The following is a 24,759-nucleotide window of genomic DNA, read 5'->3' as shown; positions in this document are numbered from 1 at the left end:
AGCCACTGCCAAGTCTAGGACCACTGCTCCTCTCCATTAGCCTGGTCAAGAAGACTGATCGTGTGAAAGAGAATGTGAGCTATTGCGAGATCAAGCTGGTTTCCTTAAGGCTACCTTTCCTGGCTTAGTTTAAGGGAAGAAGGAGAACAGACTAGGCCTACATAGAAAGCTGATCTCAATTTGCTCCCTACACTTCACCTTGGCCCCCCTAACCCTTTGGTGTTTGTAGTTTTGAAGGGTCTGGAATCCGGATAGCTATAAGCAGAGGGTTACTGTCTAGTTGCCCCTGTATGTTCTAGCCTACATGTTGACATCAGTATCACCATATACAGTACCAGTCAAAGGTTTGGACACCTACTCATTCCAGGGTTTTTCTTTACTATTTTCTACATTGTAGAATAATAGTGAAGACATCAAAACTATGAAATAACACATATGGAATCATGTAGTAACAAAACAAGTGTTAAAACAAATCAAAATATATTTTATATTTGAGATTCTTCAAAGTAGCCACCCTTTGCCTTGATGACAGCTTTGCACACGTTTGGCATTCTCTCAACCAGCTTCATGAGGTAGTCACCTGGAATGAATTTAAATTAACAGGTGTGCCTTTTTAAAAGTTAATTTGTGGAATTTCTTTCCTTCTTAATGCGTTTGAGCCAATCAGTTGTGTTGTTACAAGGTAGGGGTGGTATACAGAAGATAGCCCTATTTGGTAAAAGACCAAGTCCATATTATGGCAAGAACACCTCAAATAAGCAAAGAGAAACAACAGTCCATCATTACTTTAAGACATGAAGGTCAGTCAATACGGAACATTTCAAGAACTTTGAAAGTTTCTTCAAGTGCAGTCGCAAAAACCATCAAGCACTATGATGAAACTGGCTCTCATGAGGACCGCCACAGGAAATAAAGACCCAGAGTTACCTCTGCTGCAGAGGATAAGTTCATTAGAGTTAACTGCACCTCAGATTGCAGGCCAAATAAATGCTTCACAGACACATCTCAACATCAACTGTTCAGAGGAGACTGTGTGAATCAGGCCTTCATGGTCGAATTGCTGCAAAGAAACCACTACTAAAGGACACCAATAAGAAGAAGAGACTTGCTTGGGCCAAGAAATACGAGCAATGGACATTATCCCGGTGGAAATCTGTCATTTGGTCTGATGAGTCCAAATTTGAGATTTTTGGTTCCAACCGCCTTGTCTTTGTGAGACGCAGAGTAGGTGAACGGATTATCTCCGCATGTGTGGTTCCCACCATGAAGCATGGAGGAGGAAGTGTGATAGTGTGGGGGTGCTTTGCTGGTGACACTGTCTGTGATTTATTTGGAATTCACGGCACACTTTACCAGCATGGCTACCACAGCATTCTGCAGTGATACGCCATCCCATCTGATTTGTGCTTAGTGGGACTATCATTTGTTTTTCAACAGGACAATTACCCAACACACCTCCAGGCTGTGTAAGGGCTATTTTACCAAGAAGGAGAGTAATGGAGTGCTGCATCAGATGACCTTGCCTCCACAATCACCAGACCTCAACCCAATTGAGATAATGTTGTTAATAGCTCCTGAGTAGCTCCTGAGTGGCGCAGTGGTCTAAGGCACTGCATCGCAGTGCTAACTGTGCCACTAGAGATCCTGGTTCGAATCCAGGCTCTGTCGCAGCCGGCCGCGACCGGGAGACTCATGGGCGGCGCACAATTGGTCCAGGGTAGGGGAGGGAATGGCTGGCAGGGATGTAGCTCAGTTGATAGAGCATGGCGTTTGCAACGCCAGGGTTGTGGGTTTGATTCCCATGGGGGGCCAGTATAAAAAATAAATAAAGTATTCACTAACTGTAAGTCGCTCTGGATAAGAGCGTCTGCTAAATGACTAAAATGTAAAATGTTAATTACACTTTGGATGGTGTATCAATACAGCCAATCATTATAAAGATACAGGCGTCCTTCCTAACTCAGTTAATGGAAAACCTGGTTTTGTCTGCTTTCCACCAGACACTGGGAGATGAATTCACCTTTCAGAAGGACAATAACCTAAAACACAAGGCCAAATGTATACTGGAGTTGCTTACCAAGAAGACAGTGAATGTTCCTGAATGGCCGAGTTACAGTTTGACTTAAATTTACTTGAAATTCTATGGCAAGACCTGAAAATGGTTGTCTAGCAATGATCAACAATCACTTTGACAGAGCTTGAAGAATTTTGAAAAGAATAATGGGCAAATGCTTCTCAATCTAGGTCTGGAACACTCTTAGAGACTTACCCAGAAAGGCTTACTGCTGTAATCGCTACCAAATTGCTTCTACAAAGTATTGACTCAGGGTTGTGAATGCTTATGTAAATGAGATATTTCTGTATTTCATTTTCAATACATTTGCAAAAATGTGTAAAACATGTTTTCAGTTTGTCATTATGGGGTATTGTGTGTAAATGGGTGCGAAAAAATACATAGTTAATTCATTTTGAATTCAGGCTGTAACACAACAACGTGGAATAAGTCAAGGGGTATTTACTTTCTGAAGGCACTGTGTGAAATACAGAGTTGACTACTCTCCCTCTAGCGTCTGTACACGCCCCCATCCTTCAAAATATTGGTGGGGTGCGCAAGATCTGCATCCAACCGGTGCTGGTCCTCCTGTCTTTTTCCACAAGTCACATTTCTATTTTACATAAACGGATGATGTTACAGTGGACATTGCTGTTAATAATGTATCCACTGACGTAATTCGCCAACTACTGTAGCTATATGAAATAAAAAGACTAGCTATATCATGCACAATGGCCGCAACTTTATAATTTATAGACTGTACAGCACCTAAAATATGCCTGCTAGCTACATTACTCATATTCCTACTAGCAAATGAAATGTTTAGTAATCATATGGGCCTAGATAATAAACCACAAGAACATTGTTGATGTTTGAAACTTGCGTCCCTATGGGGATAGTGGTTTGGGGGACTACCTGGTCACAGAGCCCCCTCCGTTCGTCTACCCATGATGCGATGGTTGGCGCGCTGAATTGTGGGCTATTTTCTGTCCTCCCAACTCCGTTCATTCTCATCCTACTCCCCGGCTGGAAAAATGGCTGCTTCAGCGGCGGCGCAGGGCTCAAACCCCGGTCTCTGCCCCAGTTTCGCAGTGGTCTGCTCGTTCCTGGAGCGCTACGGACAAGCCCTGGACCTCCCCGAACTCACCTTTCCGCAGATGGAGAGGTATCTCCGGGACACATCGACAGGTGGGAAGGGAGAGGAAGAGGGTCTCAGCATCATCATCACTGACTTGCTGGGTAGTCAGGGGGGAGCCAGTAGAGCTAGCTAACTGGCTAGGGGGAGTTTCCACACACTGTGACATGTGCCTGGGTATAACTGGCTAATGTTACTGATTGATGTAGCTAGATAGCTAGATGAATCGTTACTTAGCTATTTGATAAATAGCTAGCTAGCCATTCCTGCTTGAATTACCAAACTAGTTAGTTAGCTACCTTCATTTTGTTAGCTAGCTATCAGGTGGACTTTTCCATCATGCTTGCCTGCCCATACTAGTGCAAGAAAAGTATCAAACTCAGCCCCAGGTGTGTTTGAGTAAATACTATTTGAATACAATCGATCTCGTATTGTGGCGAATCGTGTCGTAAACAGTTGTCAAAATAGTCCGATAAAAACAGTACTTGGCTGACTGTCAATTTTGCGCATGCGCAATGCGTGATGTAGCCGAGCTAGCCAACTTCATGCTAAACCAAGCTAACGTTAGATGTGTTGGTGGCTATCAATTCATTCAAATAAAATACCGCTGATTTCAAATTCCTCAGACTTTACACTTGCCACAGTTTCTAACTATTTAAATCCTCTTTAGAGATAATGGTAGCTGCTGGGGCTTTCTTGTCACGATTTAGCTAGTTATCTTGCTAACTGTGTGTAGCGTACCTAGGCTAGTTACAAACATTACAGTATCTGTAGGAAAGATGTTGTTACTAGCTAGCTAGTTAGTTAACTGTCTGTAGACTGCTGTGATAACGTTGTTTGCTCTTTCCACATTTCCTCCCTTGTTCACGAAACACATCGTCGTGTTTTTTTTTATAATGCAAAAAATGACAATGCATTACAGTTGCTTTTGATCTTACCTCCACATCTTCCACTGTTAGCTATATCTTTGAGAATAATTCCAAGAAAGTGTGAATCAATGTGAATTGCACAGTCAGAATACCAGAAGGAGAATGCTATTTTTTTTTAAATTCCCACTGCACATTGGGTGTTGTAATACGTTTTTAGTGTTATACTAGCTGGTGTTATGACAGTGTGTTTAGTTTTATAACAAACTAATGTATTAACTCATGTATTATCTCTCTGTGTGTGTATCTCTCAGTTCCCAAGCCACTGGTGGAGCTGCATGTCAAGCTGCTGAGGAAGCTTGGCAAGTCTGTGTCTGCAGACAAGTGGGAGAGGTACCTGGCTAAGGTGAGCTGTGCTTGGTGTGTGTGTGTGTGTGTGTGTGTGTGTATGTGTGTGTGTGTGTGTGTGTGTGTGTGTGTGTGTGTGTGTGTGTGTGTGTGTGTACACCTGTAATGACTGTATATTTATCATCCAGGTATGCCAGGACATCAACAGTAGCTGGGCCTGGGAGCTGGAACACAAGGGATACCAGGAGATGAGCATGGAGTGCAAAACCAGCATCCTCAAAGTAAGACACACACACACACACACACACCTTGTGCAGACTATCATACTAATATACCAGTTTACCTCCTCTGTGATATCTACTCAATGTATGAACAGTATATTGATAATATACACTGCTTTCAGAAAGTATTTACACCCCTTGACTTTTTCCACATTTTGTTGTGTTACAGCCTGAATTTAAAATGTATTACATTTAGATTTTGTGTTACTGATTTACACACAATACCCCATCATTTCAAAGTGGAATAATGTTTTTAGAAATTTTTACAAATTAATAGAAAATGGAAAGCTTAAATATCTTGAATCAATAAGTATTCAACCCCTTTGTTATGGCAAGCCTAAATAACTTCAGTAGTAAAACTTTGCTTAACAAGTCAGATAATAAGTTGCATGGACTAACTCTGTGTGCAATAATAGTGTTTAACATGATTTTTGAATGACTATCTCATCTCTGTACCCCACACATACAATTATCTGTAAGGTCCCTCAGTCGAGCAGTGAATTTCAAGTACAGATTCAACAATGAAAACTGCAATGAAGGGCACCTATTGGTAGATGGATATATTTAAATAAAAAAAAGCAGACACTGAATATCCCTTTGAGCATGGTGAAGCTATTAATTACACTCAGGATGGTGTATCAATACATCCATTTACTACAAAAATACAGGTGTTCTTCCTAACTCAGTTGACGGAGAGTAAGGAAACCGCTCAGGGATTTCACCATGAGGCCAATGGTGATTTTAAACCAGTTACAGAGTTAAATGGCTGTGATAGGAGAAAGCTGAGGATGGATCAACAGCATTGTAGTTACTCCACAATACAAACCTAAATGACAGTGAAAAGGATGCCTGTACAGAATACAAATATTCCAAAACATGCATCCTGTTTGCAATAATACACTAAAGTAATAATAAAATAATGGTAGCAAAGAAATTAACTTTTTGTCCGGAATACAAAGCACTATGTTTGGGGCAAATCCAACACATCACTGTGTACCACTCTTCATATTTTCAAGCATGGTGGTGGCTGCATCATGTTATGGGTATGCTTGTCATCGGCAAGGACTAGGGAACTTTTTAGGATAAAAAGAAAAGGAATAGAGCTAAGCGTAGTCCTAGAGAAAAACTTTGTTCAGTCTGCTTTCCAACAGACACTGGGAGACAAATCCACCTTTCAGCAGGACAATAACTTAAAATGCAAGGCCAATTATAGACTGGAGTTACTTACCAAGACGACATTGAATGTTCCTGAGTGGCCTAGTTACAGTTTTGACTTAAATCGTCTTAAGAATCTATGGCAAGACTTTAAAAATGGCTGTCTAGCAATGATCAACAACCAACTTGACAGGGCTTGAAGAATTACAAAAATAGTAATGGGCAAATATTGTACAATCCAGGTTGGCAAAGCTGTTAGAGACTTACCCAGAAAGACCCACAGCTGTAATTGCTGCCGAAGGTGATTCTAAAATGTTTTTGTTTCCCATTAATTATGAGTCTTCTTTTTTTTTCACTTTGAAATTAGAGTATTTTGTGTAGATCGTTGACAAAAAATGACAATGAAATCAATTTTAATCCCACTTTGTAACAAAACAAAATGTGGAAAAAGTAAAGGGGTGTGAATACTTTCTGAAGGCACTGTACTGTTTTCTTCTCTCTCTCTGTCTGACGGAAACCCCCGTCTCTCTCTAACCCCTGACCTTTAACCCTTGACCCCAGTACCTGTGTGAGATCCAGTTTGATGACAACCTGAAGTTCAAGATGTTGGTGAACGAGGAGGAGGCAGAGGCGATGAGGCTGCAGCCGTTGGGCAGAGACAGACAGGGCCTGATGTACTGGCTGCAGACTGACGCCCAGCACAACATCCGCCTGTACACAGAGGAACAGGACGACTGGGACGGATCCACCTGGAGATGTATCGTCAGGTAATAATGGATGCATGGATGGATGGATAGATAAGATATATTTTTTGCAACCCTAGTTGGAGCAGCTGAGAAGAGAGAGTATTTTCCCCCTTTTCTCTACTTTTGCATATTTTTTATACTGAATGTTATCAGATCTTCAACCTAAACCTAATAATAGATAAAGGGAACCTGAGTGAACAAATAACACAACAATTACATACCTATTTCATTAATAAAGTTATGGAACACCCAATGTCCCTGAGTGAAAACGTAATTGCCCCCTTACACTCAATAACTGGATGGCCTGACATTCTCCTGTAGAATTCTCTGATAATAGAAGGAACCATGAATTCTGCTCTGTGTCTGAGAATTCTACAGGAGAATGTCAGGCCATCCGTCTGTGAGCTGAAGCACAGCTGGGTCATGCAGTAAGACAGTGATCCAAAACACACAATCAAGTCTACATGAAAATGGTTAAAAAGCAACAAATTTGAAGTTTTGAAATTGCCTAGTCAAAGTCCAGACCTAATCCCAATTGAGATGAAACGAGCAGTTCATGCTTCAAAACCCACAAATGTCGCTGAGTTAATGCAGTTCTGCATGCTAGAGTGGGCCAAAATTCCTCCACAGCGATTTGGGAGACTGATCAACAACTACAGCAAGCATTTGGTCATTACAGCTAAAGGTGGCACAACCAGTTATTGAGTGCAATTACTTTTTCACAGAGGGGAATTGGGTATTGCATTACTTTGTTAATTAAATAAATCAAATAAGTATCAATTTTTTGGGTTATTAGTAAACTCAGGTTTATCTAATATTAGGTTTTGGTTGAAGATCTGATAACATTCCGTATCAAAAATATGCAAAACTTGAGAAAATCAGAAAGGGGGCAAATACTTTATGTTCAGAATGTTCTGTTTGTCCTCAGAACCCGGAATGACTTAGCCGATGCTTTGGACCTCCTGAAGACCCAGCTGGACTCAGAACACAAGGAGAAAGAGGAGGGAGAGACAGAGAAAGAGATGGACAGAGAGAAGAAGAGAGGGTCCAACTGTGCCAAACCTGTGGAGAGGGGGAGAAGAGACGAGGAGGGTAAGGGTTCTGTTGTTACTTGTAATATGATGGTGTAGTTAGTAGTAATATGATCATCTTGTCACTACTGATATATTATAATTATGTTATTATGAATGAATGTTGGAACCAGAGCTGCAATATAACATGTCAACATGTGTGGTGATTTTTCAAGGCGAGGCTAGAGGAGAGGTAAAGGAGGAGGAAGAGGAGGAGGCAAGACAGAAGAGGAAGGCTGAGGAAGACAAGAAGAAGAGTAAAGAGAGCGAGAAGGAGGAGGAAGAGGAGGCTAAGCGAGAGAAGAGTAGATCCTCTCCCTATCCAGAATCCACAAGTACGGACGACAACATGGTGTCTTTAGCAGAGAAGGAAAACCCAACCAAGCTTGAACCGGTAGTCTCAGTGAAGGAGGAAAACATTGCAGTTGAGATTAAGGAAGAAAGGGAGAAGAAAAAACGAGGTGAGAAAGAAGAGGGAGAGAAACAGAGCTGGAGGAAGGAGGAGAGGTCAGAAGTGATTGACAACAGAGTGAGCACCATCACCGCGCTCGTCAAAGAGGAGCCCCAAACGCTTAGCAACTCCCCTAGCAATGCTGTCTCCGTCGTCATGGCGCCCGTCTTGGCAACAATGAAACAGGAAGTTCCTCCTGTGAAGGAGGAAGCGGAGCGGGCCCTGAGGACCGACCAGCAGGCCAAGATGCCACTGAAGAAGAGAGAGCTCTTTGGCGCCAACCGTCACCATATCAACACACATCACAACAACAATGACATGCACAGTAACCAACACAACAACAACAGCCATAGCAGCAGTACTAGCAGTAGCATCATCGTCCGTAACCCTTCAGTAACACATACCAGGGAGGAGCAGCTGGGGAGGCAGTCAGCTCCACCTGGGGGCCTGGCTGTCCCACTGCCAGAGGAGCTGACCAATGGGGGGGCTCCCCTAAATGGGCTTGGAGGGCTCATAGGGGGTATAGGTCATGTGGGGGTCATCTGCAGGCCGGTCTCGCAGCAACAAGATGGCGGATCGGTCTGTACGGAGAGAATCAGACCAGGGTCAGAAGAGGGGGAGGAGAGGGCCAGAGCTCCAGACAAGGAGAGGAGCAGGCAGTCAGTCCTGGTGAGGAAGAGCCCTGGGGGAGAGACTGGAGCCCCAACACCCCTGGAGCCTAGAGGACAGGAGAGACCGACAGGAGGAGAGGAGAGAGAGAGGGAAGGAGAGAGCGATAGGAAAGAGAAAGGAGAGAGATTGAGGGAGAGGTTAGGAGAGGATGGAAGAGAGAAAGCGAGGGAGAAGTTAGATGGAGACCAGTCTGGAGAGAGGGATGACAACCCGAAAGAGAAAAAGACCAACCTCCATGTGGAGAAAAGCGAGGGATGCCATGGAACAGAGGAAGAGGGGAAGAAGAAGAGTGCCTCAGGAGAGAAGGAGCAGGAGTCAGAGAGCAGCCAGACTGTAGAAGGACAGAAGGTTCAGGAGGACCAGGGAGAGGCCCTCAGCACAGACACACTAACCCATGCCGGGGTGAGGGGAGCTGGGCATGGAGCAGCAGACCGGCTGGGTCCCCTGGAGGCCTCCTCTGAGCTGCAGAAAGAAGGGATCAGGCTGAAGATAAAGATCCCTCCCAACCAGAGGAGAGAGAATGTGAGAGAGGAGAAGGGGGAGGAGCAGGGAGATGGGAGGTCTCTGCGGAGATCGGCTCGTATCTGCAGGTAAGGTCCATGATAGAATCTCTTCCCATCACAATGTCTCAATCATTATTAGCGTAACATAACTTCTTTCATCACAATAACTGAGGTGACAATTTATCATGTAGAGCTGAACAATATATACAATATTCTGCTTTAATATCACACACTCACTCATTCCCGTCGTGCCGGCTGGCGCATAGGGCAGCAACAAAGGCTCTCCACGTCTTTGGCCATCTTCTCCAACTGTGCCCCAGCTCTGCTGGAATTGTTGGAGCTGTCGCCATTGTTCTGTAATTTGATATTTAGATATTTTACTGATCAACCCTACCTACAGACCCAGCCCAAACAAGGTGGAGAGCCAAGACGCACCACCAGTAGTGAGGGAGGAAGAAGAGGAGGAGAAGACTGCTCAATGGCAAAAGAAGAGAGCAAACCCTGAGGGACAAAGCAGGACTGTAAAGGTAACTACTTTGTTTTAAAAGTTAATTTACTCATTTATAAGTGATGTAGGAATAAGGCTTTGTATGAATATCAAAATGATCATAGCCAAGAAAATGTTTGTTATCAATGTGATTGATTGTAACCGTGTGTGTGTGTGTGTGTGTGTGTGTGTGTCTACAGAGCAGACGAAGACAACGAGGCACCCGCTGGTCAAACACTCGAGCGAAGAAATGCAAACCGAATGAGGGAGGAGAGGAGGGGGAGGAGAGAGGGAGGGAGGAGGAGAGAGGGAGAGAGGGAAGTGGTTGTGACTCAGATGACTCTGGCCAATCAGAGGAGACGCCTAATGAAGATCCCTGCAGCCACTGTGGACTCCCCAACCACCCTGAACTGGTGAGAAGTGTGTGTGTGTGTGGAGGAGATTGTGTTTTTTGTTTCTTTAAGTCTCTGCATCCGTATGACTTATGAAATATTGTGTGCATTATTGTGAATCCATAAACAGTGTGTGTTAAAACTGTTTCCCTTCTGCAGATTACTATCTATTCTTGATTTCATGACTTTATTTGTACCCAGCACATGAATGTGTATACATTCCGTATGAAACCAACCTGTGTGTTTCTCTGCTGCAGATCCTGCTGTGTGATTCATGCGATAGTGGTTACCACACCGCCTGTCTCAGACCCCCTCTCATGGTCATACCTGAGGGAGAATGGTTCTGCCCGCCCTGCCAACACGTAAGTGAGAGAGAGTGTGTGTGTGTGTTTGTGCATGCGTGTATTAACACTGTCCCTGGTCTCTGTAGAAGCTGCTGTGTGAGAGACTAGAGGAGCAGCTGCAGAATCTGGATTGCGCTCTGAAGAAAAGAGACCGAGCTGAGAGGAGGTAACACACACAGCACACACACACAGTCTCACACGTCAAACACAGTCTCACTCACACATTGTCACACACACACATAACACTGAAATGGTTGTGTAATTCCTGTGTGTTTTGTCTGTAGGAGGGAGCGTCTGGTGTATGTGGGAATCAGTGTGGAGAACATCATTCCTGTAAGTACACACACACACAATTAGGCTATCAGGCAAAATGAGTCTAGAAGGCCAAATGTGCATAAAATAAATGATCATAGTCTGAATGTGTGTATGTTATGTGTTTCTAGCAGGAAGGGGAGGAAGAGGAGGAGAAACAGGCAAAGAAGAAAGATGCAAAAAAGACCAAAAACCTGGGAAGGAGATCTACCAGAACCAGGAAGTGTATCAGCTACAGGTGTGTGTGTGTGTGTGTTTGTGTGAGCGAGAAAGCGAAGTGACAGCACAGATCAAATAAAATAGGTAAGTCACGTTATCATGGTGACACTCCCGTCTCATAGTGTGCGTGTGTGCCAGGGCTTCAGTTAGACAGTAATTGCTTTTGGCTGAGGAAAAACAAATAAAATAAAGCTGCTAAACAAAATTGTTGCCTGCCAAATTGACCGGGAGAAAAAACAATCCCATTGCAAAATGTAGTGGAATTCATTGATGGAAATATCAGTTGATGTAAATGCATTTGACCGTCATGCTCATCGGTCTATCAATTAATTTGCTAAATTTAGTGGAATTAAATTGGGGCGTGTGTATTTTCGTTAGTCGTCATGCATCGTATTTATCTTACAGCATACAGAGCCTATTTTGAGTGGAATATCACTTGTCAAAATTGTTGCTTCTGGAGTGAAACAATTCTAAATGCAATTGCGTGTTAAAAACAGTTTTGATGGCCACTATTATAAAGAGCTACTACATATTGTTTTCCTCAACTGGTAATTGAAGCAACTCCCATTCGCCATTCAAATGCATAGGCTATGGTAGGCAGGCTATCCGCGTGTCACTCACTACTTTGCAATGTGAGCTGGATGCATATACAGAGCATTTGGAAAGTATTCAGACCCCTTCCCTTTTTCCACATTTTGTTACGTTGCAGCCTTATTCTAAAATGGATGAAATCGTTTTTTCCTCATCAATCTGCACACAACACCTTATAATAACAAAGCAAAAACAGGTTTTTAGACATTTTTGCCAATTTATTAAAAATAAAAAACTGAAATATTTCATTTACATAAGTATTCAGACCCTTTGCTATGAGACTCTAAATTGAGCTCAGGTGCATCCTGTTTCCATTGATCATCCTTGAGATGTTTCTACAACTTGATTGGAGTCCACCTGTGGTAAATTCAATTGATTGGACATGATTAGGAAAGGCACCTACCTGTCTTTATAAGGTCCCACAGAGCAAAAACCAAGCCCTGAGGTCAAAGGAATTGTCCGTAGAGCTCCGAGACAGGATTGTGTCGAGGCACAGATCTGGGGAAGGGTACCAAAACAATTATGCAGCATTGAAGGTCCCCAAGAACACAGTGGCCTCCATCATTCTTAAATGGAAGAAGTTTGGAACCACCAAGACTCTTCCTAGAGCTGGCCGCCCGGCCAAACTGAGCAATCAGGGGAGAAGGGCCTTGGTCAGGGAGGTGACCAAGAACCTGATGGTCACTCTGACAGAGCTCCAGTGTTCCTCTGTAGAGATGGGAGAACCTTCCAGAAGGACAACCATCTCTGCAGCACTCCACCAATCAGGCCTTTATGGTAGAGTGGCCAGACGGAATCCAGTCCTCAGTAAAATGCACATGACAGCCCGCTTGTAGTTTGCCAAAAGGCATCTAAAGGACTCTCAGACCATGAGAAACAAGATTCTCTGGTCTGATGAACCCAAGATTGAACTCTTTGGCTTGAATACCAAGTATCACGTCTGGAGGAAACCTGGCACCATCCCTAAGGTGAAGCATGGTGGTGGTAGCATCATGCTGTGGGGATGTTTTTCAGTGGCAGGGACTGGGACACTAGTCAGGAGGGGAAAGATGAACGGAGCAAAGTACAGAGAGGTCCTTGATGAAAACCTGCTCCAGAGCGCTCAGGACCTCAGACTGGGGCGAAGGTTCACCTTCCAAGAGGACAACGACCCTAAGCACACAGCCAAGACAATGCAGGAGTGGCTTTGGGACAAGTCTCTGAATGTCCTTGAGTGGCCCCGCCAGAGCCCGGACTTGAACCCGATCGAACATCTCTGGAGAGACCTGGAAATAGCTGTCCAGCGACGCTCCCCATCCAACCTGACAGAGCTTGAGAGGATCTGCAGAAAAGAATGGGAGAAACTCCCCAAATACAGGTGTGCCAAGCTTGTATAGCGTCATACCCAAGAAGACTCAAAGCTGTAATTGCTGCCAAAGGTGCTTCAACAAAGTACTGAGTAAAGGGTCGGAAAACTTATGTAAATGTCATATTTCCGTCTGTTATTTTTTTAAAATAAATTTGCTAACATTTCTAAAAACCTGTTTTTGCTTTGTCATTATGGGGTATTGTGTGTAGATTGATGAGGAAAAAACACTATTTAATCAATTTTAGAATAAGGCTGTAGCGTAACAAAATGTGGAAAAAGTCAAGGGGTCTGAATACTTTCCGAATGCACTGTACTTAATTATTTGAAACCTGAATGTTTTACTTCATATTATGAGGCATGTCTTACCTTGCTTCAAAGTAGCCCAGGCAAAATCCGACCATAGAAAGGTGGAATTATTTTATATAGACTTCCTCATATGCCATTGAAACCAGCATTTCTCTTCTGTTCGATTGGTTTTCATATCAGGTGCGCTGTATAGAATGGTGTTGTTTTCCTGCGAATTGCATTTTGGCAAATGTTTGAAAATGACGTTTTATTGGCTGCTTCATTGAGGACAATTGGTGGACACCCTAATGGGTTACGCACCCAATGCATATGGGTCTGGTAAATTTCTCAAATGGCCGGAAAATTTAAAATCTTTCTGGTCAAGTTGTACCAATGACTGAAATATGAATGGACAAAGCCATCGATCACATGACACCATTCATTCCTATGTGAAGACTCAATAGCGCTCTAAAGCCAAATTAAGTCGGTTAAGATGGCGTCTTATGGAGACATAACAATGTCACTGGTCTGGGTATGTGTAATTTTAACTGACTTGTCCGGAAGGGCCCGTACATATCCGAACGCAACTGCTGCATGAGAGAGAGAAATTGTATAATTTATGCTGCTGCTATTGCTTTACACGAGAGTGGAGCATGGCGTGTGTAGCTTGTTGATGGCCAATCATAAGTCATCAAAGCGGCAATAAGCTACAGTCATAGAGCCTCGCTCCGTGTGTGGCCCACCCATGGCTGCACCCCTTTCCAGTCATGTGAAATCCATAGATTAGGGCCTAATGAATTTATTTCAATTGACTGATTTCCTTATATGAACTGTAGCTCAGTAAAATCGTTGAAATTGTTGCATGTTGCATTTATATTTTTGTTCAGTATAGTTTGAGCTACTCCAAGAAGTGATGTTGCAGGCTTGCTCAGTGGTGTGCCCCCTCTCATTGAGTAACTTGTTGAAGACCGACTGGGGTACTGCAGGCTGCCATTAGCAACTAAATGATCCTTCTAACTTCTTCTGGGCGCGATTTTAAAACCGTCGGTTCAAGTTCATACATCTGGTGTATTAGAAGAAATGATTGGTACCATGATTGTCTTCAAAAAATGTTTTATTTACATTTTTTTTGGCCATTTTTCCATTCACTATAATGGGGATCCTGTTTTCTACTAACAAAGCTTGCAGTACCGCGGTCGGCCTTGAACTTCCGTGGCTTCCATGAGAGGGGGCAGTCATTCTCCCCAGCATTGTCCAGCTCCACATTTTCCTAACGTAAACCCTGGGGTGTGTGTGTGTTCCAGGTTTGATGACTTTGATGACGCCATTGATGAAGCCATCGAGGAAGACGTCAGAGATGCGGATGGAGGAGGTGAGAGATAAAGGAGAGAGAGAAAGGGAGTGAGTGTGTACACTGAGGACTGAATGGCTGTCTCAAATGGCACCGTATTCCCTATATCAGGGATCATCAACTAGATTCAGCTGCGGGCCGATTTTTTTTTTTTTTCTTGAGCGGATGGTCAGGGGGCCGGAACATAATTACAAATAATTTGTAGGTTGCAAATTAACCGCAAGAAGCCCAAACAGATATAATGTTTGGCTAAAACATAATTTCAAACCTTGCTTACATTTGTATACAATCACGTGTCTCTCTATTATGCGTGGAAATAGTTGAACATATTTATTTATTTATTATTTGCTCCAAAAACTTGGGAGGCCAAATAACGGCAGTTGGGGAACCCTGCCCTATATAGTACATTACTTTTGACCAGAGCCCTAAGGGCGCTGGTCAATAGTAGTGCACTATAAAGGGAATATGGTGTCATTTTGGATGCATCCAATATGAGGAACAAGAGGGTTTAGATGACAGAATAGGGGCCTAACTGTGTTCGTGTTGTTGTGAGTGTGTAACCCTGTGGTCCTGTGTGTAGGAGTGGGGCGGGGTAAGGACATGGCCACCATCCTATCAGAGGAGGGGAAAGAGAAACAAGGACCAACCACAGCTCTGGCCCCTCCCACCAGGAGCAGGAAGAGGCGGAGACTCAACGACCTGGAGAGCGACAGCACGGCTGCAGAGAGCGAGGAGGAGTTTCAGCTCAGTGCCAGGTGTGTTTGTGCCTGACTGGCCTTAAGTCATTCCTAGTAATTCCGTGGATATGTGTGTGGGTGGGTGCTACGCATTGGAGCTACCCCCCATATTGTGGAGGAATTTTTTGTTTGAGCACTATAAATGCAAACTTTTAACGTGTGTCTGTGTGTGTAGTACGGAGGAGGAGGAGTTTGTAGCGTCAGGTGATGAGGAAGCAGCCAGTGATGTGGACAGCTTTGTCAGCGACCCGGGCTTTGTAAGCCAGTCCACACGGGCACAGAGACAGGCACCTAAACAGAGAACCACCAGGACCTCCAGGACCGCAGCAAAGTGCAAGAAACGCCCACGCAGACGGAGGAGAGGATGGGGGAAGGAGGAGGAGGAGAGTGAAGAGGAAGAGGAGATGGGTGAGTAAGGCTTGGAATATGAGTTGGGAAAAGATGTCACACAAACAGAAATCCAGAGGTTTGGTGCTGGAGGTTAAAGAACATGTTCAGTTGAAAGTAAAAGAAAACTCTCTCTCCCTCCCTCTCTCTCTGTCCCTCTGCTTCTCTCTTTCTCTTTCTGTCTGTAGAGACCAGTGATTTCAGTGACAGCGATGGGGACAGGAAGAGGTGTGGTTTAAGGCGGGGCCGGAAGAGGGAGGTGAACTACTGCGAGACGTCGGAATCTGAGGGTTCCCAGGCAACCACCAATAAGGACAAGGCCAAACCCTGCCGCCGTCGTCTCTCCAGCTCAAACAGCGATGGTCAGTTACTATGGTTACCATCCCTGCCCCCAATTAGGGAGGTCCATGTGGAACTTGACAGACTGTCATTTAGTGAATGTAAACAATTCATAACCAACCCGCATTCAGACACTAGCGGCAAAAAAAGCTTCTGCTTCCGCAAGTGAAAGCGTGCCGATAAAGTTCCACCACTCCCCCTCCTAAATTTAAACCAATCTAAACCGATCACTGTCCCTAAACCAACATTTTCTGGTTGGCTGGATGAAGCGGAAAACACACGTCACCAGACGCAGAGAAAATAGAGTAGTTTTCTATTTTTAACCATTTCCGCGGCAGCTTTGGCCATCGATTCCATTGTGCCAGGCAAAGGAACGTTTTTGATGCTAGTGTCTGAATGCGGGGTTAACTCCTGCTGCTGTCTGAATCCGCCACTCGCTCCCTCTATTTCAGAATCCTCCCATTCCAGAGAGTCTGAGGAGGAAGAGAAGAGAAGGAGGGGAAAGAGGCGGAGAGAAGAGGTGGAGGAGAGTAGAACAAGGGGAAAGAAGAGGGGAGGAGAGAAGATGGGCAGAGGGAAGCAGAGGGAGGTGTTGATAGAACAGCGGAGGAAACGTCTAGCTCTGCTGAAGAAATGCAGATCCTCCACTAAAGATGATGAGGATGATAATGATGAAGGGGAATCGGAGTCGTCATCCGAGGAAGATCGACCTATCCGCAAACGACTTAACCGCATCGACTCTGATGAAGAGGAGGAGAAAGAGGGAAAAAATAAGGAGGAGGATGAGGAGGAAGAAGAGGAGGAGGAGGAGGAGGAGAAGCTGAGAAAGCCGTCGTCAAAAGACAAGGAATCAAACAGCCCTAACGGACAGCAGGCCTCTAGAGGCTCAATGAAGCCTGGGGCTGAGAGCGCAGCCTTACCCAGGGACAGAGCAGCCAGAGCTGGGCAGAACGGGTCTAACAGCCCCCCACCTCCTGACCAGTCAGACGCATGATGACATACAGACTGTTACTTTTAGTTTTTTACTTTCTTGCCTTTCACCAACTACCTTTCTCATTACCTCATCATCCCTCCTTCCCCTCCTCCTCCCTTCCTCTAAACAGGATGAATAACTACTGGACCAAACGCACTAGCACCATCCAGCACACAGACACACAATACACAGCCAGAGAGTGAAGGACTGTCCTGACCTCCACCAGACAGACACCCGCCTTAGCTTTTCTGGACTGTACATAGATACTCTCTCTGCTCGGCTGCTGATCCTGTAAAATACTAGATGTTCCCCTCTCTCTTCTGTCTCCCTGTAAAATAGTGTTCTATATTCCATGAAGGAGAGAGCACGAATGGACTGGAGCGCTTAATTATCCCAAAAAATAGAGAGTTGGATGTTTTAAACCAATGGAAGAGCTGCTCCTTTTGTTCTGCTGTGAACCAGGAAGATGACTACCAGAAAGAGATTCATACAGGTTGATTAATCTCAAATGGCACTTTGCAGATTTGACCACAGTTACAACTACAGTTCTGGATACAGTTGTAGTTATAGCTACAGTACACTGGGGGCTGGCAGATGGACACTTGCAAACGGTCTAACTAGCTATGTTCAGTAAATCAATTCACTGTTGGTTTTTATGTGTTAGTTGAAGTGTTCCTCCTCTCACTCAGTGAGGACTGAATCATTTCTCCACCGTAGTCTACTACTCTTCAGTCCAGTCTATACATTCTACATCCTACTACTATTTGAGAAGATGGGGTCATATTCATTAGTCAGAAAAAGGACTGAAACAGGGAGGGACTACCTGAACTTGCTAAATGTTTTGCTGCTGTGTGCCCTAATGAATATGGCCCCAGGTGTGAATGCTGTATCTGGCCCTCAGTCCACTGTCTGTTTTTTATCATCAGAGTTCCATCTGAACCGCTTGTAGATTCTATCATTCGAGCTCACTGTTCTTTGTTGGTTTCTCCCCACAAAAATAACAAATATTTTGAAATGTTCAGTCTGAAAAAACAAACAAGAAATCACCCTGTTATTCATCCACAGTGTATGTACAGTATGTTTATAGTTGGTGCTGTAACATAGGTGTTTTATAAGTTATTAAAAACCAATATTCAAGCATCTCACAATGCATCTTGTCTGCTTTTGAAATATTTTATTATACAAAGATGGACTACACAGTGGACCAATGCAATGGGATGACATGTTCATTGACTGACACAATTGGTGTGTTTTTGTTTGCTGTTATACCAATATAACCACAATCATTGAGTACTTCCTACGGCAAGCTGCCCCAAATGGTGGTTTTATTTGGCCCCCCAATCAGCTCCAAGTGACTTTAATTTTGGAAATCTGTTCCCAAGTATTCCCATGCATAATAGACACGTGATTGTATACAAATGTAAGCAAGGTTTGAAATTGTTTTAGTCAAATATTATATCTGTTTGGGTTTCTTGCAGTCTACAAATTATTTGTAATTATGTTCTAGTTGATGATCCCTGTCCTACAGTAATAATTTTTACGTTAAGCTTTTTAAAGATGTTTAAACATTTTAATGATAAAAACTACAGTGTATATATAGGCTATCAGGAGTCCAGTAGGCCTGCTGCCATCTCCTCGGCTCAACAGTAGTCTCTGTATGTGCCCCAAAATGGCACCCTATTCCCTGGTCAAAAGTAGTGCGCTATATATGGAATAGAAGTGCCTTCATCTTCCTGGTTTAAGATCTCTTCAGGTGTTGAACATGCAGCTTTCTTCTGTGTCCAGATCTACTGTTGTGTTCCTGTGGAGGAGTGGTTGTCTCAGTGGTCTGGCAGAACTGTGTTGCTGTTACCATGGCCATAGGTAGTGGTACTGTCTTTTGAGTTTCCTGGGTTCTATATTTTGCTTTGGTGCATATTTGACTTAACGGCCTGGCCACCTAGTGCAGTTTGCTAAATCTAGAATAAGAATGTGCAAACGTGTTAGTAAACCAAATAAATAGTAAGGTTTAAATATTGGAAAAATGAACAGGTTGAGAAATGGGATGGGGCCCATGGTCCATAGCCTGCATAGTAATAACTAGGAAGTAGCCTACTTTTGTAGTCACTTCACCAATGTAGACTACTCTCATAGCAGACAACATAGCAGTAACTCCAATTTGAGCCTTTTCACAATGGCCCCTGATTTACTTTGGGCTCTTCAGGGGTTTTATTAAATACACAAATACTCGGCACTGCATCTTCTTTGTCGTCAAAGATTATACTGGCGTGAATCTAGCAGGTCTGGGTTGTAAACATTAGCAGTCTTCTCGAAATGGTCTGAACACAACACACTGCTCGCTGGTGAAGTAGTCCACTTATTCTCTCTTCTATCCATCTAGCTTAAGTATCAGTCTCTTTAGCTAACATTCCACTCCCTGTACTCCATGTCATGTGCCAAAAACGTTGGCAATGGCAAGGAGTGGAACGTTAGCTAAGAGACTGGTACTCAGACTAGCATCTATACAGGATTTACGGCGGTTCTTATCTTTAAGAATAAATACAAGTTTCGATCTGGCACTTGTCCGTTTGTACATAATATCGAACATAAGCTTGTTGACAGTGTTATAGCCAAATATCAATGTTTGATCAAAGCGAGGAACATGTCTTCTTGTTTTTAACTTTTCCCGCGACTAATAGGAAGAGGAAAATCATCACTTCCTCGTACACCCCCGACCTGTAGTTGGCGGTAATGTTTCTTGCCGTCGCTGTTCCTTCTCCTTTCTCTAATATCTGTCTCTACTCCTCTTTTCTTGGTCGTCACTATTTACCACAACCACAAAGTCATACACCTCGCTTATTTCGACTATTTATCTTAACATTTGATTTGAAACCTTACGTTAACCACACGTAACATTATGCCTAACCCTAACTCTGAGCTATAATAAGACCCCTAACCTTAAATTAAGACCAAAAAGCACATTTGAGTTCTTTTTTTGAGCCATTTTGTACTTTGTGACTGTGGTAACTAGTGCAAACCATTTTCTTGGCGGGGGATGCGGAGTAGTTACCGCTGAGGTATAATAAGAACGGTAACTTTAGCTCCTAGCTAGCAGTGAAAGCAGCGTGGGGAGCTGGATCGAGTAAATACTACCGAGCAAGCAAGTGGCACTAACGTTTCTGGGGAATGTCTACTGAATAAATCTAACTAACGTTAACTCTTCAGGCTATCGATAGCTAGTTAACTAGCTATATCGTCTTCGTGTTTGTCTTGCCTGCACAGACGTCTAGCTATCCGTTTATGTTCACCAGAGTTAAATAGGCAGCTTTGGGAAACGAAATAGCCAGCCAGGTCATAGAAGGGCAGTGTTGTTGACAGCTCCGGACCGACCCAAAATATTGTTCTCTCTGCCGTCATCTCCATCAGTTTCCGAGGATGGTTCTGCTAAGGAGTGTCCCTCCACCCAGCGAGGGAGTCCGGCATGAACAAGTCGAGACCACGGCGGTGTTGGACGGGAAGGGTCTCGGCGCAGGGACACTCTACGTTGCTGAAACGTATGTGACGCTCTGGTGGCTAGCTAGCTAATTAGCATTGTTAGCCAGTTGACGTTTGTTAGTTAGCATGCTAGCTAGCTAGCTAATTTATTTAAAGTCCTAAAATCTGTAAGTTTCAAGACTGACATTTGTCCTATGTGTTTTTGCTTTGAAAATATAAACTTCAACTGGAGCACCATGAACTTGAATTTTGCATCACGTTAGCTAGCTAACTAGTCAATGACTTGGAGTGGATCTCCATTGTATCTAATTGATTCCTCACATCTCCTTGCCTCACACCCTCCCTCCTTGTTGCCTTCTCAAAGCACATTGGCGGGGAAGAGCTGACGTTCCTCCGTTTTGAGGAGGCAAGGAGGGAGGACACGATGAATCAAGGAAATACAATGAGTTTTCACCCTATGACTAGTAGTCATTATGTTGCTTTCCTGTGTTTTCCAGGCGGTTGTCATGGTTTGACGGTTCAGGGATGGGCTTCTCTCTAGAGTACCCCACTATCAGCCTGCACGCCATCTCACGAGACCTCAGCGCCTACCCACAGGAACATCTATACGTCATGGTCAATGCCAAACTCAATGGTGAGACACACAGCTGTCCATCATGCTAAATGTCAAACTCACAGTGAAACGCAAACTTGTGAATGAGTAAGAAGATCTTAAAAGTGTGTGTCTGTGGGTGTTCCCCAGATGAGAACGAGGCAGAGATGCAGGAGAATGCCCATGATGAGGAGGATGAGGATAAGAGCAGTGAGGAAGATGAGTCTGAGGGGATCACAGAGATCCGCTTCGTCCCTAGCGACAAGGCAGCATGTAAGTCGGAGAGGGATGTCTAGTAGGGCAGGGCTAAATTAAAGTAAATGCATCTTTTATTAAGCAGGTCACAGATAATAACATCTTCCACATATAATACAACAAGTGCTGTACAATAGCCAATAACAAGTTCAAACATCTCACTTCACACATGCATTAGGGATGTCTAAAGCTTTTGGCTCTCCAGTTCTTTGACATGCAGCTCTAGTTTGTAATCACTATGCTAGCTGGCATCAGAACACAGATTTCCCTAACGTGTGTGTGTGTCCAGTGGAGTCTATGTTTTCAGCGATGTGTGAGTGTCAGGCCCTGCACCCAGACCCAGATGACGAAGATTCCGACGGGGACTTTGACGGAGATGAGTACAATGTGGAGGAGGCAGGTGTGTAACACACACACACTCATTTATACAAGCACACAGACACACACACACGTCTACAAACAGTACACACACACACACACATACGCTTTCACATATAGTTCATTAACTCACATAGATGGAGTAATACTAACATGCTATCTCAACCTTCTTTCTCCCTTCAACGGAAAAGAGGCAGGTAAGAAGCCTAACAGCTTCGCACTTACCCTATCAACTGCTACTACTACACACACAGGTACACACATGCACTCACAGGTGGGATTCTCTCTCTGTCCTCCAGAGCATGGTCAGGGTGATATCCCGTCATTCTGTACATATGAGGAGGGTGTGTCGGGCCTGACGGCTGAAGGCCAGGCCACTCTACAGAGACTGGAGGGCATGTTAGCTCAGTCTGCCGCTAACACCTTTCACATGGCTGGGGTCCGCACTGATGAGGCCAATGGAGAGTTTGATGGTGGGTCACACATACATCGTACAAGTATAGGTCACACACATACTCAAACACAGGATACAAGGGTAGAGCTGTCTAGTCCCAGGAGGCTGTTGCCACTGGAACGCTTCCCAGCTCATCTCCCACCCAGCAGCACCACCGCCACACACTCCTCTACCGCTGCCACAAAAAAATATTTTTTTATATGTAATATAATGAATTTGAACACATAGGCCGAAATAACAAATCAGGTAAATTAAAAAAAAAAAAATCACACATTCAAATCAGCAAGAATAAACACCTGCTAGCTATGGTTCTTAGTTAAAATGGTGTTCAGTCATGTTTTTGGTTTTAGTTCATAACAGTGATTGGTTGCATTCTATATGCAACACAGCAAATTCAAAACCTGTGCATTTGTTCCAACATACAACACAAAAGTATACAAATATAATAATCTGTTTCATCATAATATTTGATTTGTTACCGGTAGTTAAACTGATGGAGGTATGATTGCTTGAAAAGTTATAAAGGTATGATTTTTAAGCCCGTTTTGAACCATTTCTACTGTCAGGTTGTGCTACAACCTGCTGTAACGTCACCTAGATTACGTTGCTAATATCAGAGAGCTGTAGCTCTGTATGTCAGAGATTAGCAACAAGCCGTAAATACTCACTGGCTGCTGCCATCTTCCACCGCTAATGTTCTTGAAATATAACGTCAACAGACTGTACATTGTAACTCAGCTAGTAAGTCAATATAACTCAGTATAGTAAATCAATCTGGCCAGGTTTGTTTGACACGCACTGCTGGATTTCCAGTATGAATGGCTTTTTCCTGTGTGACTTGGTCACATGTACTTTGTCATTCAAGGTGTTCAGAGCCCCTTCCTTCTCCTCACTCTCAGATTGACCAGCGTGTATGTAGTACTGAGCATAGCCCACACCTATTACAGACACATGAGCATGAAGAAAGCAGTATGTGTTTAATGATAATGATTATATTGGCTGATAAGTCTGCTTTGTCTGTTCTAGTCATTCTATTTCTATGTCTGTCTTTACAGATGGGATGGAGGTGGATGCAGGGTCGACGGTGGCCGGACAGTTTGAAGATGCAGACGTAGACCACTAGTAATATATCATTACGTTGTAATTATCGGTACGTTAGTGTGATGTTTTGTGATCACCTTTAAATCCACATCCTGCTGTCAACCTTATGGACCTGCTTACCGTACTGTAGTTAAGTGTCTTTCTGTCTTTCTCCCCCCTCCCTCTCCTTCTCTCAGATGGAACTCAACTCTACTGCCAGTCAAAGCACTTGTGGTACATTGTGGGATAGGAGGAGAATACAACCTCTCCACTTCCTGTCCCCAACGCATCATTTTCTGTTCGTCTCCACACACAGAATTCCTCTCTTGTGTTTTGTACCTGAAGACCAGTTGTACTGTGTTTTCCCCAACTGGGAGCAGTGTTGTCTTTGTATGAAATCTCTTCAATAAATAAATAGTTTTTGTATGAAGAACAGCGTGTTTTATGTTCTGTGCACATTCCAGAGGAGTAAAATAGGAGCTACACTGGCCATGCAGTCTCCATAGACAAACATTGGCAGTAGAATGGCCTTACTGAAGAGCTCAGTGACTTTCAACGTGGTACCGTCATAGGATGACACCTTTCTAACAAGTCAGTTCATACAATTTCAGCCCTGCTAGAGCAGCCATGGTCAACTATAAGTGCTGTTATTGTGAAGTAGAAATGTCTAGTAGCAACAACGGCTCAACCACGAAGTGGTAGGTCACACAAGCTCACAGAACGGGACCGCCGAGTGCTGAAGAGCGTAGCGTGTAAAAATCATCTGTCCTTGGTTGCAACACTCACTACTGAGTTCCAAACTGCCTCTGAAAGCAATGTCAGCACAATAACTATTCATCAGGAGCTTCATGAAATGGGTTTACACTACAGAAATCAAACCCAAGCATGGTTGCGTTAAGATACCCTTCAAGAACATAACCCAGCCTATCTATTTCATGAGCATGAAGTCCTCTCCAAAATGTTTCGCAAGGGGTTGATCGCCTAGGGGATCTGAGTTGGGTTTGCTCAAACTTCTTCTTCTCCTTTGAGACCGGTTTGGTTGCTGCGTTGGAATTATCATAAGGGAAGTGTTTAGTCTCACTAGGGTGCAACATCCTGACCAACAAGGAGGAAGACTAGGCCAAACATTTGTTCCACAAAGCCAATATGTGTTCACTAAGGCCATTGGACCTGGCACTAATGGGGAAGGGCTTGACTTAACCTGGCCATTTCTGATGGGCATATTATAGGCAATAACATCCGCGGGGTTAGACCAATGCAAATAATTTTGACAGCGAGACTGACCTAACCACCAAAGGTATGGTGTATCAGTAACATTACGACACATGCACAGTGCATGAGGCGAGGATGGTTCTTCAATGGTTAGCAGCTCTGGGCGAGAGCCCTTTCAGGTAGTTACACCTGAAAACAGATTGTAACACATGGTTGTACAGTTTAAACTTTCTCCCTCACTGCTTGTATCATTAACTTCTACGCCGGTA

The 24,759-nt window shown here is 43.8% G+C and overlaps 2 protein-coding genes across 7 annotated transcripts; both read left to right on the top strand.

Annotated features, from left to right (window-relative positions):
* Positions 1–3,043: 3,043 nt before the first annotated feature.
* On the top strand, positions 3,044–18,195 carry rsf1a (remodeling and spacing factor 1a). The gene is made up of 18 exons (XM_045211520.1): positions 3,044–3,241; positions 4,369–4,460; positions 4,591–4,683; positions 6,400–6,605; positions 7,513–7,676; positions 7,831–8,774; positions 8,910–9,367; positions 9,681–9,807; positions 9,968–10,180; positions 10,417–10,521; positions 10,590–10,669; positions 10,788–10,836; positions 10,947–11,053; positions 14,563–14,630; positions 15,190–15,364; positions 15,522–15,754; positions 15,922–16,095; positions 16,525–18,195. Exons 1-18 carry the CDS (start codon positions 3,088–3,090, stop codon positions 17,064–17,066), a joined length of 3,984 nt encoding a protein of 1,327 aa, XP_045067455.1. The 5' UTR covers positions 3,044–3,087; the 3' UTR covers positions 17,067–18,195.
* A 1,643-nt stretch (positions 18,196–19,838) lies between these two features.
* LOC123485084 (methylosome subunit pICln-like) lies at positions 19,839–23,711 on the top strand. 6 transcript variants are annotated; one of them, XM_045215964.1, is made up of 9 exons: positions 19,840–20,101; positions 20,451–20,578; positions 21,017–21,153; positions 21,238–21,384; positions 21,656–21,766; positions 21,936–21,941; positions 22,044–22,217; positions 23,254–23,348; positions 23,476–23,711. In XM_045215964.1, exons 2-8 carry the CDS (start codon positions 20,460–20,462, stop codon positions 23,319–23,321), a joined length of 762 nt encoding a protein of 253 aa, XP_045071899.1. In that variant the 5' UTR covers positions 19,840–20,101; positions 20,451–20,459; the 3' UTR covers positions 23,322–23,348; positions 23,476–23,711. The 6 variants fall into 6 exon arrangements, with proteins under 6 accessions (XP_045071900.1, XP_045071899.1, XP_045071896.1 ...); XM_045215961.1 differs by having other exon boundaries at positions 19,840–20,184; XM_045215977.1 differs by having other exon boundaries at positions 19,844–20,184; positions 21,262–21,384.
* Positions 23,712–24,759: the final 1,048 nt, after the last annotated feature.

This window comes from Coregonus clupeaformis, chromosome 5 (genome assembly GCF_020615455.1).
Source record: "Coregonus clupeaformis isolate EN_2021a chromosome 5, ASM2061545v1, whole genome shotgun sequence".
Lineage (NCBI taxonomy): Eukaryota > Metazoa > Chordata > Actinopteri > Salmoniformes > Salmonidae > Coregonus > Coregonus clupeaformis.
Note: the sequence above shows the minus strand (reverse complement) of the source record. Positions and strands in the feature narration are given on the sequence as shown.